Source organism: Cibotium barometz, chromosome 31 (genome assembly GCF_041138505.1).
Source record: "Cibotium barometz isolate CiBa-2024 chromosome 31, ASM4113850v1, whole genome shotgun sequence".
NCBI lineage: Eukaryota > Viridiplantae > Streptophyta > Polypodiopsida > Cyatheales > Cibotiaceae > Cibotium > Cibotium barometz.
In genome coordinates, this window is record NC_141076.1 from 18,036,954 (window position 1) to 18,058,710 (window position 21,757).

At 44.2% G+C, this 21,757-nt stretch overlaps 1 protein-coding gene across 8 annotated transcripts in view; it reads left to right on the plus strand.

Annotated features, from left to right (window-relative positions):
* LOC147620565 (phosphatidylinositol 4-phosphate 5-kinase 9-like) overlaps positions 1–21,757 on the plus strand; it is a 104,108-nt gene that overhangs the window by 19,189 nt on the left and 63,162 nt on the right. For all 8 annotated transcript variants that reach the window (XR_015269952.1, XR_015269953.1, XM_086824796.1 and 5 more), the window contains exons 3-5: positions 359–520; positions 2,592–2,757; positions 5,233–5,343. Coding sequence is in view for 6 of the 8 variants with exons in the window: in XM_086824796.1 (XP_086680922.1) it covers positions 359–520; positions 2,592–2,757; positions 5,233–5,343 (439 nt within the window). In the remaining 2 variants the exon portion in view is untranslated. The remainder of the gene's footprint in view (positions 1–358; positions 521–2,591; positions 2,758–5,232; positions 5,344–21,757) is intronic.

The following is a 21,757-nucleotide window of genomic DNA, read 5'->3' on the forward strand; positions in this document are numbered from 1 at the left end:
TCCGCATCCCGGAAAGCTGATAGGATTTTGAGGCGTGCTTTGAACAACAACATTTCAACATTGCAACATGCAGGAGTTTGGCATTGGACAGATGATTAATCATTAAATAAGGGCTTCAGATGGAAAAGATGGAGGCAATCCACATCGCCCCAAGGTTCCCAACTCAGGAGAGCCCAACTTTACATGTAAGATGCCATGACATGGTTGCAGCAGCAGCTATGCTGATGGATCCCCCCCACCCACCACTCATCCTCGTGGGATGCTATGCACCAGTCTCGTTTTCAGTACTTATTGTGGGTGTGTCCGGTTTACTGGAAGTTACCTTCATAACTTAATCAAATTGGGTGGCCATGTGCAGGTATTCTGTCGGGAGAAGCAATCAAGTGTCAGACCTTGAGATATTGCCCTCTGATTTCAACTATAAAGCACAGGTTAAGTTTCCAGGAAAAGGTTCTCAACTGACTCCTTTCCACCAGTCTGTGGATTTCAAGTGGTTAGACTACTGCCCCATGGTTTTCAGGTTATCTCTCCGTTCCCTTATGCTTCTTTCTACCTTTTCTTCAGTACATTTCACAGTCTTTTTCTGTGAGATGCATGCTCAGTATTTAACTAGTAACTATCTGTGTCATTTTTTGTCATGTGTGTGGCCCCTACTCCTGTGGCTAGTGAAGGTGCTGGGGGTGGTACATTCTCCTCCTGTGTCCGGTGAAGGTGCTAGGGGTGGTACATTCTCTTCCTAGGCTAGTATAAGCTGTCTGAGGCTTTGGGGAGGTGCAACCGAAATTTCTTTCTTTCTGATCATCATTGTGCTCACATTAGGGTCTTTTTATTTTTGCCTATCTAGCCCTAGCCAACCATGGCTACCACGGTCACATACATCTGATGGGAGGTAGTGATGCTTGTGACAAAAGGATCTTCAGTGCACAAGGCTGGTTTGATACAAAAACTCAATTTTGTTTTATCTATGATTACTTAGCACATTTAGGTTGAATTAAGGTGTTGACAGGTAAAGAAGAGACCCAGGTTGTTCTGTGTCTAGTCAGACAGGTCTGCAGCAGTCGGCCAGCAGTGGGGACAGCAGTTTTTCCACGTGTGAAGCAGTGATGGGGAAAGCAGCATTTAATGCTAGAATCAGCAAGTTGTGAGCACATATTAGCAGGCCAACAGTGAACCGACCAGCAGTAGAAGAGTCCTATAAATAGAAGGGTACAATTCAGTCAAAGTTCATTTGCATCCCTTATGGGGCAGGTCATAGTCAGTCAACAGTGAGTCCTTTTAGTCAGAATTCAGTCTTTTTTTCGAAGGCCAAAGGCCACAGTCATATATATCTTTTTGTACCATATCAATATACTAAAAATACAGTTCAACTCTCTCTCCTCTCTTGTAGTTTACATCTCATCTAGACTTGTTGGCTTGCCTGGTGTATGCTTCTTGTGCTTTGGTTAGGTGCTCCTTTATAGACTCAATAATCTTTGAGAATGTAATGTGTCTTGTTGGCCTCCAATGATGGCGACACCATCCCTGTAAGAAGAGACAAGAAAGGGCGACCAAATGTTGCCTTATATGGAGTCCCATGAGTACAAGAACGTCGTTGAGGATTGCGTGCACCAAAGGAAGATACTGTTCCCATTTTGACTGCTTGCCATGATGGCAATACAATTTGAGAACATCCTCTGGATACTTTCACTTTGATTGTACTCATTCCAATTACTAGAATTGAAAAAACTGAGTATTGTTATGTTTTGTCTTACTGTGTCTAGATCAAATAATTTGAATGCCTACTGCCTTCCTTGAATGTGGTCATTGTTTCTCGGATTCGTGCTTTGGAATGAACACAAGCACACACGCATGAACACAAATAAAGAAAGGAAACACCACTACGAAAGGGGGTTTATTGCCATTGAGCCTGCTCAGGTGCTGTGAGGATCTGCTAGGCTTTACTCCTCATGTATTCTCAATGTGTATAAAGATATTTTTTTTGCCGAAAAAATGGGATTTATTTGGTGAGTTAGATTTGTGAATCAAAAGGTTTTCAGGAAGAAAACAAATGCTAGACGTAACTAAAAGTTGTGTGCTCCAAGTGCCCATGGTCTTCAAATTTGGTCCGGTTTGCTGCTCATTTTTGAGTCTTTCTAAGCAGATTATGCATTCGTGCTGATGAGAACATAAGCATTGCTACCGGTGGGCCTTTACTCGCGCTGCCAAGAAGGGTGCATGAGTTTGTACCCTACACCTAAAAATATAATGTATACCTCACCAAGGAAAAAAAGAACATAAGCATTGCTTTGCTTCACCAAGAGGCTTTGCCCTCTAGTGTCCTTTTTTCTCAAGATAATTTTTCATTTTGAGGATTTGATTTATTCCTCTTGGCCGTCTCTTTCAGATGCTCTTTTTTCAATGTTAACTGTTTATCTTTTTTGGTGTTAATGTAAAGATAGATTAGCATTGAAGCTAAGTGATCTCATCCCTGCTTTTACTGTATTTTCTAGTGCTTGTAAAAAATAACCAATCTTGCAGTTTACTTTTACTGTATTTTCTAGTGCTTGTAAAAAATAACCAATCTTGCAGTTTACTTTTTAACTGCATTACAGGAAGGTACGGCAAATTTTTAAGATTGATGCAGCAGACTACATCATGTCTATATGTGGAAGTGATGCATTGAGGGAGCTCTCCTCTCCAGGAAAGAGTGGGAGCATATTCTATGTTTCTAATGATGACTGCTATATGATAAAGACATTACGACGATCAGAAGTGAAGGTTTATCTTTATGTATATCATTGTGTTATTGTATCTCATATGGAATGGAAAGGAACCCTGCTTGCATTGGCATGACAAGGAATTCTTAACATATAATGGGCTGGTCGGAACAAAATTTAAGATACAGGGCCTTTACACGTCTTGGACTTTCCTTCACGAGCTTTCAAATTTAAGATATAGGGACTTTTACACGTCTTTTTCTTTTTGACATCTTGGACTTTTGAAACTTCATGAGCTTTCAAATTCAAATTTTAGTTGAGTTAGTCAATTTTTCTTCTCTTCCTAGTAAATTGATCCCCTCGTGTTAGTGGCCTTGTGTGAGTAGTATCAGAGCATAGGTCTAGGAAGGAGAGACCATGGGGCAATAGAGAACTTCAATTAATTTAACAAAGGCTTCACTTTAAAGGTTAGAGAGTTTTTTTTTTCCCCAACTAGCCTTAGGCCCAAGATCCTCCTATAGTTACTGTTTTTCACCGCCCGTATAGGTGCTTTTTTATCCGTCCGTATAGGCGATGCCACCGAGGAAGCACCTTGTGGGGTTTTGAACCCAAGACCTCTTGGTCCTAGCCAAACACCTTCACCACTTGGGCTATCACCTTGTTGGTTAAAGGTTAGAGAGTTGGGCTTTTATCCATTGGGCAAAGGCCAATGAAATTGGGTAATAACCAATTCCAAGAGCAAGTGGTTTTAGGCATGGCAAACCATATTGAAAACCCTCTTATGGGAAAAAGTGGTTTTACTAAACTCTCATCCTCAAGCTAATCAGCCACCACAAATGGATTTAGCGAGTTCCAGAGGCTCCATATTCACTCTCGGTTGAAGCAAAGTCTGCAAAGCTCTCCTCAAGCAACCGATGGTGTTGGTGCTTCCTCCTGCCTTTGCAGATCTTGGCTATGCATCTATATGTACAATTAAACATCTACACTACATTGTTTATTTGCATGTATGAATATGCCAAGTTTACAATTTGAAACCTTGTGTTGTTACTTCCATACAGTACAAAACATTTCGATTTGAATATTTCAAAACCTTGAGACCTCAAAAGAATCAAACTGGTTTTTGTGTTCGTGTCACTTATACCAATCCAGAGAATCCACTAGAAGTAATGGCAAGGTGGACATTAAAAGACCAAAAAGCATTAATTTTAAAGGTAAATCACTTGGTTGTGAGATTTCATTGGTCCAGGACTAAGATTTGCTAGAAAAAAACTTAGTGAGTCTTGTAACCTTTGGTAACGTTTGGATACATAGAGATGTAGAACAATGAGTCTATTAATGATTTTGTGTTTCCTGTGAAGAACTTGTAAACTTGAAGGATTCATTATCTTTTGTAGGAGAGAAGTAGGATCCATGACAAAGTCGTCCCAATCATCCTCTCAATACTCAACCCTTACAGAGTGCTACCAAGTTTTTATGAGTACCTTTATCCATTTGTTAGGAACTATCAATATTGATTGAGCTGGAGGGATTCCTTTTTCAAGAGGAGCTGTGACTCCAAAACCTTGCAAATAGGATTGGCAAAGGCAAGAGTGTCATGCCTTTACAGTTGAGAAGCAAGGTGGAAGCGTTTCAGTTCAAAACACAAATCTATGGGCTTTAAATGTATGTGTACGAAAAGGATTGAGCTGGATGGGTCATTTGACAAGGGATAGGCTTTACTCTGAAACCTTTACTTCAGTAGCAAAAGCAAAAGAAAAGGCCATGCTATGGTCAAAGTGTTGGCAGCCCATTGCAAGTAGCCTCATTACTCAAGCCTTACAGAGCACTACCTAGTTTTTTACGAGTACCTTATCCATTTGTTAGGAACTACCAATATCAATTGGGCTGGAAGGATACCTTTTCCAACAGGAGATGTGACTCCAAAACCTTGCAAATAGGATTGGCAAAGGCAAGGGTGTCAGGCCTTTGCAGTTGAGAAGCAAGGTGGAAGAATTTTAGTTCGAAACACAAATCCATGGGCTTTAAATGTGTGTTTACTAAACAGATTGAGATGGTTGGGTCATTTGACAAGGGGTGGGCTTTAATGAAACCTTTACGTCAGTAGCAAAAGCAAAAGAAAAGGCCATGCTATGACCAAAGTGTTGGCAGCCCATTGAAAGTAGCCACTATAGCAAATGGATGTAAAGTTTGCTTTTCTAAATGGTGATCTTGAGAAAGCGGTTTAAATGGAACAAGAAGTAGGCTTTGCATGAGATGTGTAAGCTGAAAAGTCTCTTTACAGTCAAAAACAGGCACCGTGTACAAAGATAAAGAGACCAGACGTGCAATGCAGATCCGAATCTATACAATATGCACTCAAAGGAAATAACAGTCATTATTGTTTTGTATGTAGATGATTTGGTATTTATTGTTTGTATGTAGAAACCTCCCCTCCCGCTCTAAGTTTGTAATCGTTACAAGGATCTTTCTCAGGAAAGTATGATAACTGGTAGGATTCACCGTTTTATGTTCATGCGGCTGGTTCATATGTGTGCAGGTTTTGTTGAATATGCTCCCGAATTACTATAGCCATCTTTGCAAGCACGACAATACTTTGATCACGAAATTTTTTGGGCTTCATCAAGTGATGCCAGCAGGTGGTCAGAAGGTAAGGTTTTAATATGTCCAAGTGTTGAAGTGGCAGAGATTGCTTTCTGAGATTTTGATCACTGTATCCATTTTTATCTCGTATATTTGTATAGTTGATCTATGAGATTTACCCTAACCTCTAACCTCCAACCTCTAGATGTGCTAATCACGAATTGGGATTCTAGGAACATGGGATTATATGAATATAAGCTTGTAAAATAACTACACTAGATTCTAAACCAGTTGATGCAAATACTGTGGAAAGAGGAGCAGGATGCCTATAATCCTCTAGACCACCATAGGTGTGCCAAGCACCATTCCTCTAGACCATCATAGGTGTTTCAAGCATGCCTATAATCCTGCCATTTTCACATGAGGGACAATCATTTTGTTACAAGAGTTTCTCCACTAAGCCTGTGCAAACCCTTTCTCAAGCCTTCTAAAGAATCTGGATCTAGGGCTTCTTATGAGGGTGCTAAAAATAAACAGTTTCCTTGCCCGTGTAGAACTTGTAGACTCCCTGGCAATGAACCATGCAGGGCAAACCTGCTCATAAGTGCTCTGCATTGCATGGAAAAATAATGTGCAAATCTCATTTTTCCTTGTAGGGAAGATCACTATATATGCAAGAAACTCAAATCAGTTTGATAAGATAACCTGGCCAACAATGCCTTTATTCAACACACCCCCCGCGCCCCCCCCCCCCCCCCCCCCCCCTCTCTCTCTTCCGGCTCTCTCTCCCTACACAAAGAGGCTATGTGCAAAATGCAAGTTTTTAATTACCCTAATGAGCATGGGAAAAACTATAAGCTGCTTGTATGTGACATTCAAGTAGTGATTGGTGCCATATATCTATATCTATATGCATACATACATACATACATACACACATATGTATGTATGCCCCTTGGATAATCCTGCGGCCTGCCTCTGTGCCAGCTTCAGTGTCTCATGATCCTCCTCCCATACCGACCAGCTGGACCATCCCCTTGGATAATCCTCCCACAATGCTGGCTTCAGTGTCCCATGATCCTCCTCCCATGTCGATGGGTCCAGCTGCTCCGGCTGAACCACTAGTGCTGCCTGTTGCTCGTCGTCCTGTATCAACCGGTCTGGCAACATTCTGCTTGCTGCCGCTCCAGTACCATCTGCAGGTCCAACCGTTGGGCCCAGTCCTTAATGGCACTTCAGTCTGGGCAGAGGTATGTACCTCACCGCCTTCTCCTTGCCAGGTCTCCACCACCCCACCCCACCCCTATCTCCGCACCCTTGCCCCCTCTTTCCCCATCCTGATCCTGACCCTAATCACCTCATCTTCTTTTGATGAGGAGACCCCTACTGACAACATCACCCTCTCCTCCTCTTCCACCACACCACCATCTCAATCTTCCTACTCTCCCTCCCCTGCCTCAGATAGCAGTGATCCTTTGTACACCCCATCTGAGGAGGACCACCCTGCCGCTTCACCCTTCTCCACCTTCCCCAGTGCTCACACCTCCATCATTCCATTCTCCATTGACCCATCCCTCTCCTTTGATCAGACAACCTTTTCCATCAACTTTCACAACCTCGACCCCTTTCCTTTTCCCTCCCTGTTTTCCCCCTAGGTGATGACCACTGTAAGGTTGGAAGATCTAGCCTCCATCCTGCTTACGCCTGTAGACCTTCCAACCTCATCATGCATTTTCTGCACGTTGGCACCCCTTGACAGATGCATAGGATCCCTACTCTCAGGCCTCATTGGGAGAGTTATGACATCACTCCAGTGATACAACACAAATATGGCATTGGCTTTGGCATTCATACAGAAGGAGCTAGATCTATCATTTCTTTTGGTTATTTTTACATGGTGGTCTCCCCACCAATTCAGTGGAGATTGGTTTTTGGTGTAGCACCTACCTGCTGGGGATGTGTGGCAAATTCTGAGATTGTACATCATTGTTTATGGGGATGCAACACTACACAATGTATTTGGGGTTCTATAGCACAGCTTATGGGAAAATTGAGTGGCCACGCCATGTATGTTACTTGGGGGGCAGTTGCTTGGCTTTCCCAGTCTGGTCTGTAGCTTTTCTCATACACTGCTATTTTCATTCGTAGAGGTATTGCCCAGCATGGTTTGTTGCAAGATGTCCCTCACTCACATTATACACCCTTGGGACTTTTTGGGGACTAGTTCAGTAGTTAATATGCTTATTGGTTTTTTAGAGCTTCTTGTAACATCTTTCATTAAGGATCCATCTGGTTGTTCTCAGTGTTATATTGTGTGTTAATTCTCTTAATTGTGTTAAGTGGTTTTCCACATGTGTTCTCTAGTACAGGCCCTAGTGAGTCTCTCTCTCTCTCTACCTTCCAGTTCCAGTTTCATTTTCTAGGTGCCAGTAGTATCAGCTTTATTTTCATTTTCTGGTTTTTTTAATCCAGACATTGTATCAGATCCACCATGATGTAACTTTTTGGTCTTATAGGTCATTATTTTGAAGACGTTAATATAACATTTCATTTCATTTCATCTCTCTCTCTCTCTCTCTCTCTCTCTTTTCTTTCTTTCTCTCTCGATGATGTTTGAACCTCTCAGAGCGTCCAACCAGAGAGGGAGCCTCCCTTCTTTGTTTATTGGCTTTGCAGGAGGATGCTCCTCTTTCAACGGTTATAGTCTGCATTGAGCAGATGCCTTTTTTAGACTAATAGGAGCAGCCTTTCTTGGGAAAAAAAGATTTTATAGATTTCACAAAAATTGATTCTGATAGAGAAGGCAAAAAAGGCATAGAGCTGAGGATAGTTTGATGCAGGGTTGGTTTGTCTTGTGTGGCAAGTGACCGAGGAGTTTGCTTTGGCAGGAGTCACTACAGTCAAGGGCCGGGGGTTTCAAAGGTGAGTAGTGCTTGTTTGTGCACAGGTGAAGGCATTCAAGGTGTGAGCAGACACACTCATCCAGATAAGACCATTTGCCTCTTCCGTGTTCCGCATTGCTAGTGGATGAAGGCATTCGAGGTGTGAGTAGACACAGTCATCTAGATAAGACCATTGACCTCTGCCCTATTCCGCATTGCTAGTGAATGCACCCCATCGCAGTGAAGGTACCTGTAAATGCATCACTGGGTGGCAAATCCAATGTGAAAGAAGATGAAGAGGTGCGACTCCCTTGCCTTGGCGGAGTAGGATCTGTTGCCCTCATGGTAGCTTTGACGGATTGAGCTCCATTTTCGCCATGAACCAGGCGTGGCTAATGAGGTTTGTGATGTGTAAATTGTTGAAATATATGATGTACAAGTGGTAAAGGGTAAGAGAAAGAGGTCATGTAGGTGTGAACACACCCCAAATAAAGTGGGCATGTGGGTGGAAAAGGGATCTAGGGTTGGCCCAACCCTAGCCCTTGGTGGACCCTATATAAAGGGTAGGAGGCCTCACTTTTTGTAACATAACACGAGTACAATACTTGAAGGTGAAGGTTAAGCCAACTTTGGAGTGGCTGGAATAGAAGGTAATATAGAAGCTTTCTTTCGTTCCTTGTGAAAAACAATCTGTTCAGGTTGGGTCTTCCAAAACCGGCTCAAACGGTGTCGGTCCCACATAAGGCCTCAATAGGCTCACATGAAAAGCATTATGCATGTTCCAATGATCTGGGAGTACAAGCCGAAATGCAACATCATTGATCTTCTCCAAGATCTGAAAAGGTCCATAGTACCTGTTGGAAAGCTTAGGGTACTTTCCCTCTTTTCTTGGCCTCTTCCGAAGGCGTGCCTTTTCAAATTTCAGCAAGACCCAATCACCTTGTTTGAATTGTACATCCCTTCTATGCTTATCAGCTGCCTTTTTATTCTTGGTTTGAGACCTCTCTATGGCTGTCCGTACCTGTGCAAATGCAGTATCCAAGTCTCTGACATACTCATCTGCTGCAAAAATCTCATCCTTTGTACGAAGGATGGGTGGTAGTACCACCTTGCCATAGATAATCTCAAAGGGCGCCTTGCCCGTAGAAGTATGTACTGTATTGTTGTAGGCAAACTCCACAAGTGGTAAATACTTATCCCAATCCGATTTGCGGTCGGATACATAAGATTTCAGCAAGTCGAGAACGGCTGAATTTGCTATTTCACTTTGCCCATCTGTCTGTGGATGGTAAGCTGATGAGAAGTTCAGCTTTGTACCCATATTGTCAAACAATGCGCGCCAAAATAAGCTTGTGGTTCTAGGATCTCTATCCCCCACAATAGATTTAAGCATGCCATGGTGTTTGAATATCTGTGCCAAAAACATCCTAGCCATATGATCTGGCTTTATTGTCTTGCGTACGGGAATGAAATGCTTGCTGAACCTGTCAATGATGGTCCAAATAGCATCATTTCCCTGTGGCGTCCTTGGCAAATCCATAATGAAATCCATAGCAATGCTTTTCCATGGTTCATTTGGTATAGGCAAAGGCTGAAGCAATCCAGGTGCTTTATGTCGGTCAAACTTGACCTTTTGACATACCATACATTCACGTACATATGCTTCAATATCCTTGCGAATATCTGGCCAAAAGAAATACCTCTCCAAAGCTTGTGCTGTGGCCAAAATGCCTCTATGACCTGCATATGGAGGAGCATGGCACTCATCCATAACCTTATGGCGAAGGTTCTTTACCACACACATACGATTTTGCATCATGAGATATCCATCTCTTATGACATAAGATGGGACAGCAATACCCTCTTGCAAATCAGCCCATACATGTGCAAAATCCTCATCCAGATGATAAGTATTACGCATATCCGATAAGTCCTCATGGTATGCAACTGTAATAGCATGAACCTGTGGTCGTCTAGATAAGGCATCTGCCACCACATTCTTTTTCCCTGGAGTGTGTAAAATCTGAAAATGAAACATTGAGAGGAAATTTGCCCATCTCATATGCTTCTCTGAGAGCTTACTTTGAGTCAAAAAGTATCTCAAACTTTGATGATCAGTTTTGACCATAAAATCAGCTCCTAAAAGATAGTGTTTCCAAATAGTAAGGGCATGAATTACAGCCAACAACTCCTTTTCATAAACCTGTAAGTGAAGCTCTGCATGTTGCAAGCGTCTGCTCTCATAGGCAATGGCATGTCCTTCTTGGTTCAAAACAGCCCCTATGCAGTCCCCACATGCATCACATTCCACCACAAAAGGTTTGTGCAAATCCGGAATAATGAGTACCGGTCCCGAGATGATTGCACTCTTCAACTTTTGAAAGGCATCTCTCTCTTCTTGTGTCCATTTAAAGATTGCTTTCTTCTTCGTTAACTCATGTAACGGAGCGGCAATGAAAGCAAAATGCTTGACGAACCTCCTGTAGTAAGCACATAAACCAAGGAAGCTCCTCACTTCATGGACTGATTTCAGCTCTGGCCATTCTTGCATGGCTTGTATCTTTGCGGGATCCATGCGCACACCATCCTTTGATACAATGTGACCAAGATAGTGAATCTCTGGGAGGAAGAATTCAGTCTTTTTTGCATTTATGTAGAGCTGATTTTCCTTAAGCTCTTTAAACACAATAGCCAGGTGCTCACGATGTTGGGCTTCATTCTTTGAGAATACAATAATGTCATCAAAGAATATACCCGTGAACTTTCTATGCTTTCTGAACACCCTGTCCATCATCCTGTTGAAGGTAGCAGGTGCATTTGTAAGGCCAAAAGGCACCACCAAAAACTCATAAAGACCAAAGGCTGTCCTAAATGCAGTCTTGTGTACATCTTGAGGTGCCACTCTCACTTGATGATACCCACTCTTGAGGTCTATTCGGCTGAAACATGCCGAACCTTCAAGCTTGTCCAAGATGTCATCAATGCGCGGAATCGGAAACCGATTCTTGATGGCTATCTTATTGAGGGCACGGTAATCAACACACATCCTGTGAGTACTTTTGAACAAGAAGTACCGGCGAGCAATATGGCGAGGAACTAGGCCGAATCAAACCCTTTTCCAAAAGTTCATTCACCTGTGCCATAATCTCTTCTTGTTGATTAGCACTCACCCTGTATGGTGGCCTATTAGGTGGAGAGCTACCGGGAATTAGATCTATGCAATGATCTTCTGGCCTCTCGGGTGGCAACCTTGCTGGCAAAGCATTCGCAAAACAATCTTTGAACTCATTCAAAAATTTAAGCTTGTCTTGATCTAATGTACTAACATCAACACTAGAATGTTCAATGGTATCATGTACAAAAACCAAGTAAGAACAAGCTGATTTCTTTATTGCCTTATTAATTTGTACATGGCTTACAAGAGGTATGGTACTTCCAGTAGTACCAGCATCTATAGAGTGCTCATGACTCTATGTACAAAGCTGATTTTCTTCTCTTTGTAAGCCTTAATAGGCTCTAAACGGTGATGCCAGGGCATCCCCAACAAAACATCACAACCTGTAAGAGGAGCCACTAAAAAGCTCTCATGGTCGAGGTAGTCCTGTATATGTACACGGAGCTTACCAATGACTGGAGTTACATCAACCTATTTGCCCTCAAAGGCGGCATCTGCATTCATTTGCATTCCCATGTCTTCCACATTGAGACCTATGGCAGTAGCCATCTGTACGGATATAAAGTTATCTGTGGAAGCATCATCAAAAAGAAACAAAGCAGGCTGATCCTTCAATTTGCCCCAAGCCTTGCATATGACTCTACTCTTGGGCTCATGCCCTGTATTACCCTGCACATCGGGTACAACATTCACAAGAGGCTTTTCCACATTAGGCTCAGCATTCTTAGGATTCTGTGGGCATTTAGGATATATATGATCTTTACTGCCACACTTAAAGCATTTTCCAGCCTTCCTGTACTCTTCCAATTGCTGTTTTGAGAGCCCAAAATTGTGGCGTTTACTCCCCGGCTTCTTTCCAAAACTTTGCTATGTATGAAGCAACGGACTCTCCCTCATCTTGGGACAGCCAATCCTACTCCTTGCGTACATTCTTTGCAAAGTTTGGTGGTAAGAATTGATCATAAAACTGAATTTTGAAAGAAGACCAAGTTGGGGCAGCACTTCCATCAAGTATTTTTGCAAGCCACCAATCACTTGCCGTATCCTTGAGATGCATTCCCACATGCCTGAGCATAGACTTTTCCGAAAAGTCTTCATTGTAAAAAGCTATCTCAAACTGTCTAATGAAAGCAAGTGCTTTGGTAGAGTCCATCCGTCCTTGAAAGTTTTCAAACTTTACATCCTTGTCACCGGACTTGAACTCTCGAGGCTTCTTCCTTCTATGTGCATCCCTATGTACATCCTGTTCATCTCCATGGTGATGATGCCGCGATGAAGATTCACGATCCCTCTTCGTTCTCTCTTGAGCCACACTCTCTGAATGAGTGGAAAGCTCAACACGAGAACGGATATGTCTTCTTGGAGCAAAGCGGGAATGAGTAGAGAATCCCTCATCCTTACTCTTCTCTTGACCTGCATCAAGCCTAGCACCAGGGACTCTTGTCCTTTCAGCATTTGGCACTTGCTGTGCTCTTCTTGCTTGTTGTGCATCATGTGCACCATCACGGGTAGCCATGAGGGGTGGCTTCTTGAAAGCCAATCTACCATCTGCTTCGGTGTATACATCACCCTTAACCATTAGGTATGCAAGTGCAAGCTCTCGGGGTTTCTCAACATCCATTTCCTTTGCAATTGCTTCAAAAGTGACTTCATGGACCGAAGCCTTTGCCTTCGCAGCCAACACCCTTTGTACATCCGGGTCATTTTTCAATGACCTAAGCTCTTCGGTTTCAGCCCTATAGCGTCGCACTTGACGCCTCAAGATTCCAAATCAGAATGCATAGTATCATGAGTACCTGCATCTCCATAGACATCATTGCCTGCAGCATCTCGTGCATCCCTTGTACCATGAAATTCATGGTCCTGTGTGTTCTCCACACTGTCAGAAATGTGGCTGTCCATGACACTCAAATCAAGTCACCAGTTATGATTCCAAGCCTCAGACCGTTTTCCAATGAGGGGAAAAAAACTGAGCTCTGATACCAATGTAACGGGAGGCGGAAGCGGCGGACGCGTGTATTGGAATCGTATAAATGTGAACAAGATTCTGAGCACTTAACATTTGAGCATTACAACCACAAAGCTGAAAATGACAGTACACCACATAAAGGGGCCGATGATAGGCTGACCCCCCCCCCCTTTAGGTTATATTACCAAAAGAGTCTGCAAAGTACAAGATTACGGGTGCCTGGGGATTCACCACCAGCCTGCACCTGATTCTTCCAAATACATTATGAATGAATACATTTCAAACAAGAGAATCTGTAGGTACATCTGCCCTACACAGAGGTACATCCGCCCTGCACAAGCCTCTTCACAGGTACATCCGCCCTGCACAAGAGTATCACAATCCTCACAGGTACTCCGCCCTGCACAAGATGTAAATGGATCTTTAGGCCCTATTTCCACGCGAGAAACTGATCCAGAAACCTGTGTTCTCCGCGAGCAAGTGTTCCCAATGCTTGCCCTAAGCACCTGCTATACCAGGAATCCTTGAGACACATCCATGCTCACATATTCCATTGCTGTCCGGCCTGTTTTGTGCAATAACCAGTCCAAAACAGCAACTTTCTGTCGCGAGAAATCCACCTGTAAAGGGTCCTACAGCCCTGTGGAGGTCCCTAGAGCTGTCCTGTACTGTCCAAGTTGACTTTGGACACCTGTAACCAGCCCAAAACTCGCAATAACCAGAAATTGCAGGTCTGAAATTTACCAACCAGTCCTTTAGAAGAGTGTGGGGATCATTGTCCAAGCTTGTGTGAGTCCGGGAAGCAAGCAACCAGCCTTGTAGCAACTCCCAAAGGTCCAACCAGCTCTCCAATATGTTGAATAATGAGTAAAATAGCCCAAAAGGGCTTCTTGAGGGAGGCGCCTTTTTCAGGTGCCACCTCAGGGGCCTGGTGGGTACACATGCTGGCTGACATGTGTCCCCATAAGGTGTCCAGGTAGGTGTCCAGCCCATAGTGCTCCATTTGTCCTGTTTCTATAAGTTTAGGTCCAACCAAATGGGAAATGGCTATAAGCTGTCCGGACTTCATTAATTTTGGTCCAACCAAAATGCGAACGCATTATAAGTTGTCCGGCCACTTATTAATGACTGTGGACCTACAAACCAATAAACCTTAGTAGTAAATGAAGTAAGCTGTAAATTGAGTGTGGACGCACTTACCACCTGCAAAACCCATAAGCCCACAGTTTTAAGCCCAAACAGGAGTGCACACACGTGTCCACAAGGTGCCGGGGCGTCCCCGGTCCCTCGGACTTCACAAGCCAAAATAACAAGCATTGTCCAGGCAGCAAGACAATGTCACACAAAGTAAAATAAAGTTATGGCATGCATCATTTATGCATTGTGCACATGTAAACTTGGAGAACCACCTATCATCATTCTTGTACTTGAAAATATTCCGCCTGCCATCATAACACACCATGTGTGCATGGCCGGAATCCACACGGGCATCGCCCGAAAGTCCACAAATGTCCTGCCATGTCCTTGGACTCATATGCATCCACTCATATGATCCATACACATGCCCAGGTATAATACATACATGCATCCGCATGTTTCTAGGCCTGACACGCATCCGCATGTCCCTAGAATATAGGGGTTTGTGACACAAAGTTTCAGAGGAGGGATCTGCCAAAGTTGCATACATGGTAGTCACAGATTCATCCACTTCTTCAAAGGATTCATTCCTCGTGATCACAAATATGACTTCTCCTGAAGAGGTTAGTGTCACACTTGAAGCGGTGGAATGGGTTCGTGATAGTGGTGCTTCTGCCCACATGACCAATCAGGCCCATATCTTGGAGGACTACCAGACTATCTCTTCTTCAGTTCGTATCGGCGACAACTCTTCGCTTTCTGTCACCGGTGTTGGTAATGTTTCTTTGGGTTCCTCTGCCACCTTACATGATGTTCTGCATGTACCACGAATTTCCAAAAATTTGTTTTCAATATACAAAGCTTCTCAGAAGGGACTTGGTGTGTACTTTGATGATGAGGTCATCGAAGTAATCGACAGGAAGACTCTCTTGGTTGTTGCCAATGGAGTTCATGATGGGGGTCTCTACAAGATTACCAATTTTTCTTCCTAGATCCATCACACTGATTCCCATATTCATTAGCTTTTCTCACCTGTGTTGGCTTTGGTTTCTGAGGCAGATACTTCTTTGTGGCATTCTCACTTCGGTCATGCATCCATTGCTGCCTTATAGAAGTTCCATTCTAAGCAGGTTCTCAGCGGACTACCTCAGCTCAGGTCTCTCTCACACATCTTTGTGGCATTCTCACTTTGGTCATGCATCCATTGCTGCCTTATAGAAGTTCCATTCTAAGCAGGTTGTCAGCGGACTACCTCAGCTCAGGTCTCTCTCACACATCTGCTCATCCTGCATGATGGGCAAGCATCATCAAGATGCATTTCCAGAGGAGGCCAGTCATCGAGCAACCCGAAGACTGGAGCTTATACATACAGATCTTGCAGGACCTATGGAGGTTAGGTCTCTTGGCTGGGCTGGATATTTTCTTCTTCTTGTGGAAGATTTCACTCGCAAAGTGTGGGTATGTTTTCTGGCTTGCAAGTCACATGCTTTTGCCAGTTTCAGGATTTGGATTGCGATGGTGGAAAATCAGTCTGGGGGTAGAGTTTCATTCCTCCGGACTGATAATGGTGGCGAGTTTGTACCATTTGATGACTTCCTTTCTTCGAAGGGCATTCACCGACAGAATACAGTTCCTTACACTCCTCAGCAGAATGGAGTTGTGGAACGAAAGAACCGGACCATCAAAGAGATGGCTCGTGCTTTGTTGCATCATGGAGGTCTCCCTCCTACTTTCTGGGGTGAAGGTGTGGCTACCTCAATTTATCTCATTAACCGCTCTCTCACAAAAGCGGTTGAGGGGATGACTCCGGAGGCGGCCTTTATAGGACACAAGCCTTTTGTATCTCATCTTCGTGTTTTGGGCTGTGTTGCTTATGTGCATGTCCCATATAAGAAAAGGACCACACTCGCCCCGAAGTCAAAGAGGATGATCTTCACAGGTTACAGTCTGAGATCCAAAGGGTACCGCTTCTGGGATCCAGAGGTTGATGACATCATCATTTCCCGTGACGCTCAATTTGATGAGAGCTTGTTTGGCATTGATTCCTCTCTGCTTGATGCATCTTCCAACTTTCTAGATGATCCATTTCCGGCAGATGCTAGTGATCTTTTACCTCTTCCACGTCTAGCTCATCGTCCTCCCCCTGCTGTAACTCCGGTGCCAGCTGCTCCTTTATAGTCACCCGTTCCCGTTGCATCAGCTTCTGCAGCTCCCAGTCCCTCTACAAGTCCTGCTTCGACTCCGGGGTTACCCTCACCAGTGCTTACCTCATCACCACTTCCAGCAGCATCGGATGAGTCTTCTACTGTAGCTGGATCTTCTTCTTCATGCTTTGAGAGGAAGGCTGGCCTACCTCGGTGGGTTCAGCAAGTCTTTAGAGATTCTGGTCTCACTGATGCACAGCTCCATAACCAGATCTCTTCCACCACCCCTGGACCTCGCTGTTCATCTCGGGCTTCCACATCTCATCACACACTGAATTATGCTCTCATGAGTTCTCTCGAGGAGATTGATGAGCCTGAGAGTCCAGAGGAGGCTCTTTCACAGCCGCAGTGGCGGCAAGCCATGGAAGCAGAGATGGCCTCTATTGAGAGGAATAACACTTGGTCTTTGGTACCACGGCCTTTACATCATCGTGTTATTGGTGTGAAATGGATTTTCAAAGTCAAGTTTCATGCAGACGGTACTTTGGACAAGTACAAAGCCCGCCTTGTTGCACGAGGATATACTCAGAAGACAGGTGAAGACTTTAATGAGACATTTTCTCCTACAACTAGGTATACCACTATCAGGATTGTTTTGGTGTTGGCTGCACACTTCAGATGGCCTGTGTTCCAGATGGATGTCAAATCCGCTTTTCTGAATGGAGATTTAGAGGAGGAAGTTTATGTTGAGCAGCCTCCTGGTTTTGTGATTCAGGGATAGGACACCCATGTTTATCTTCTGTAGAAGGCTCTTTATGATCTCAAACAGGCACCCCGTGCCTGGTATCAGAAGATTGATGCCTTCTTGTTATCTCTTGGCTTTGAGAGGGCATATGCTGACAGCAATCTCTATGTGCTTCTTTTTGATGGAGATATTTGTGTCATTGTTTTGTATGTTGATGACCTCATTCTTTCTGATTCAGAAACTGGGTTGGTCACACAGGTTCAGTCCAAGCTTTCAGAGACATTTGAGATGACTAATCTTGGCCTTCTACATTATTTTCTTGGATTGGAGGTTTGGTAGAAAGATGATTGTATCTTCATTTCTCAGCAGAAGTATGTGAGGAAGCTGCTCGCACTATATGGGTTGTTAGATTGTTCACCTCTCTCTTGTCCCATGGATCCCAATACCAAGTTCTCCAAGGAGGATGATACACCCTTGGTGGATTCCACAGAGTACCGACAGATTGTTGGCTCATTGCTTTACCTTGCCAACACCCGTCCAGACATCTCCTATGCTATGAGTGTCCTCAGCCAGTTCTCATCAGCCGCTCGAAGGTCTCATTGGCAGGCAGCTTTGAGAGTTCTTCGTTATCTTTGAGGTACTTCAGATTATGGCATCACCTACTGGTGCTGATTTGGTTGGCTTCACAGATTCTGATTGGGTAGGTTGTATTGATACTTGGAGGTCTACATCTGGATATCGCTTCATGCTTGGTTTTGGATTGGTTTCTTGGAAGTCTCAAAAGCAGAGGATTGTTTCTGCTTCTTCCACCGAGGCTGAGTATAAATTCTACCTTCTCTCCTCTACTAAGGCACTTTGGATTCGTCAGATTCTGGAGCATTTGTGCTGTGCCGACACCTCCCCGGTTACTATTTCTCGGATTCTCAGAGTGCTATTGCTCTAGCACAGAATCCTGTGATATGGGGACGATCCAAGCATATTGAAGTGCATTATCATTTTGTACGCGACTGGATCGAGTTGGGTCTTCTTCGACTGGCCTATTGTTCTACCAAGGACAATGTGGCTGATCTCTTCACCAAACCACTTCCGAGAGCTACTATGGAGGTATAACTTCAACGTGCTGGTATTGGAGTGCCCCTCTGGCGCTGAAGAGGAGGTGTTGGATTATATCATCTCCAGAGGGTCTACATCATCTTTTTGATGCTTGTATTGGCCATTTATGAGGCCCTGCATTGGCATATCTTAGCAGAGATTATTCAGCATTTTCCACCATTTTTTTGGTATTTTTAGGCATTTTATGTAGCATTTTATGCTGCTCCCATGCTGTCGGCCTGCTACAACTGGTCGACCAGCATCCTGAGGTATTGTATAAGGGCTGGCCCCCTTTCCCTCAATTTATTTCATTTTTCAGCATTCAGTTGAGGTCATTAGCAGCTGCTATTGCTTCTCACCATTGTACAGCACCTATGGGTTTCCCTCGTGCTCAAATTTCAGCAATAAACATCAGTTTCCAGCATTTACAGGTCTTGTACCTGGGCATACATCTGTGTTTTATATTTGCTTCACTTTCTTTCATCGGTCATGTACCCATTGCTGCCTTTCAGAAGTTCCATTCTCAGTAGGTTGTCAGCGGACTACCTCAGCTCTCAGGTCTCTTTCACACATTTGCTCATCTTGCATGATGGGCAAGCATCATTGATATGCATTTTGAGAGGAGGCCACTCATCGAGCAACCCGACGACTGGAGCTTATACATGCAAATCTTGCTGGACCCATGGAGGTTGAGTCTCTTGGAGGGACTCGATATTTTCTTCTTCTTGTGGATGATTTCACGCGCAAAGTTTGGGCATGTTTTCTGGCTTGCAAGTCAGATGCGTTTGCCAATTTTAGGACTTGGATTGTGATGGTGGAAAATCAGTGTGGTGGTATAGTTTCTTTTCTTCGGACTGATAATGGTGGCGAGTTTATACCGTATGATAACTTCCTTGCGTCGAAGGGCATTCACTGACAGACCACAGTTCCTTACACTCCTTAGCAGAATGGAGTTGGGAACGGAAGAACCGGACCATTAAAGAGATGGCTTGTTCTTTGTTGCATCATGTAGGTCTCCCTCTATCTTTCTGGGATGAAGCTGTGGCTACCTTAGTTTATCTCATTAACCACTCTCTCACAAAAGTGGTTTGAGGGGATGACCCCAGAGGAGGCTTTTACAGGACACAAGCCTTCTGTTTCTCATCTGCGTATTTTCGGTTGTGTTGCTTATGTGCATGTCCCAGATCAAAAGAGGACCACACTCACACCAAAGTCAAAGAGGATAATCTTCACAGGCTACAGACTAAGATCCAAAGGGTACCGCTTCTGGGATCCGGAGGTTGATGACATCATCATTTCTCGTGATGCTCGGTTTGATGAGAGCTTGTTTGGCATTGAATCCTCTCCACCTGATGCATCTACAGATTTTCGGGGTGATCCATTCCCGGCGGATGTTAGTGATCTCATACCTGTTCTACATCCAACTCCTCCTCCTCCTCCTCCTCCTCCTCCTCCTACTGCAACTCCGGTGCCAACTGCTCCTTTACAGCCACCAGTTCTTGTTGCACTAGCTTCTACAGCTCCTAGTCCCTCTACGAGTCCTGCTTTGACTCCGGGATTACCCCCACCAGTGCTTACTTCACCAGCAGCATCGAATGAGTCCTCTACTGCAATTGGATCTTCTTCTTCTTCACTCTTTGAGAGGAAGGCTGGCCTACCTCAGTGGGTTCAGCAACTCTTTAGAGATTCTGGTCTCACTGATGCACAGCTCCATAACCAGATCTCTACCACCACCCCTAGACCTTGCTGTTCATCTCGGGCTTCCACATCTCATCACACTGTGAATTATGCTCTCATGAGCTCTCGCCAAGAGATCGATGAGCCTGAGAGTCTAGAGGAGGTTCTTTCACAGCCGTAGTGGCGGCAAGCCATGGAAGTAGAGATGTCCTCTATTGAGAGGAATCACACTTGGTCTTTAGTACATTATCATTTTGTACGTGACTGGATTGAGTTGGGACTTATTCAGTTGGCCTACTATTCTACCAAGGACAATGTGGCTAATCTCTTCACCAAACCACTTCTGAGAGCTACTTTGGAGGTGTTACTTCAGCGTGCTGGTATTGGACCACCCCTCTAGCAGGTGTTGGAATATATCATCCCCAGAGGGTCTACATCACCTTTTTCATGCTTGTACTGGTCATTTTATGAGACCCTGCATTGGCATATTTAGCAGATATTATTTGGGATTTTTCTACCATTTTTTAGGCATTTTATAGCATTTTATGATACTGGACAGCTCTTGGGCTGCTACAGCTGGTCGACCAGCTCTCTGGAGGGATATGTTAGGGTTCTCACCTCACTTTTCATCTCATATGTGTTGGAGGTCATTGGCTGTAGCAATAGTCTCTTATGCTTGTAAGCACCTACGGTCTTCCCTCGTGCTCATTTTCAGCAATAATCAACTGTTTCTAGCCTTCTATAATTTGTGCTTTGGGCCTACAACCTGTGATGCTCTTTCTTTCAGCTCTGAGGCATGGAGCTGTTCAGGGTGTCTTGTCCACCTGTCTAAGGTGTTGTCCAATCGCCTAGGAGAATATCATGGTGCTCTAACAGGAGGCCGGGTAAGTGGACGCTCACTAGAAAGCTGACCATGGAAGCAAGCAAGCGTGAAACCATGTCTTGGTGGCAGCTAACCAAGGTGTCTTGACCACCTGTCCAAGATGTTGTCCAATCGCCTAGGAGAATTTCATGGTGCTCTATTGGGAGGCTGGGTAAGTAGACGCTCACTAGAAAGCTGACCACGGAAGCAAGCAAGTGTGAAACCATGGTACCATCTTGCAAAGTATGTATGTGCACTGTATACTGCGATGGGGCTCTGTTACATGACTCTGTCTGCAAGGGTGGCCAGTATGAACTCAATCGTTATAGAAACATTGCAGAGGAACTGTACATAAGAGATCTGGTCTTGCTCATGTTGAAAGGTCATGGCCTAGCCGTCTACATACCACATGCATAGTGCTAGGGATAATTAGATCATACGTAAATAATAGAAGACTAGGGCCATTATCATCCCTCCTCCACCAATTTTCGTGGCTTGGAAGAGAATAGAGTAGTGGAGGTTGAGCAAGCGCGCAATGGCGTGAACACTACTGGGATGGGTGATCTATTGGGAAGTGGCCCCTAATTTCCAATATGGTATTAGAGCTAGGGAGGGCATGTTGGGATATTGTTAGCGGAGTTGGTTGACTTGCCAATTCCTCTCGGTGGAGTTGAACGAAGGCCGAATGCGTGTACGACTAAGAAAGCTATGTCGTGCTGGTATGCTCTGAGTAATCACTAGCAAGCATGCATATGCTGGAATAGTCGACGGGTAACATCTTTGTGAGAGTAGGTAGAC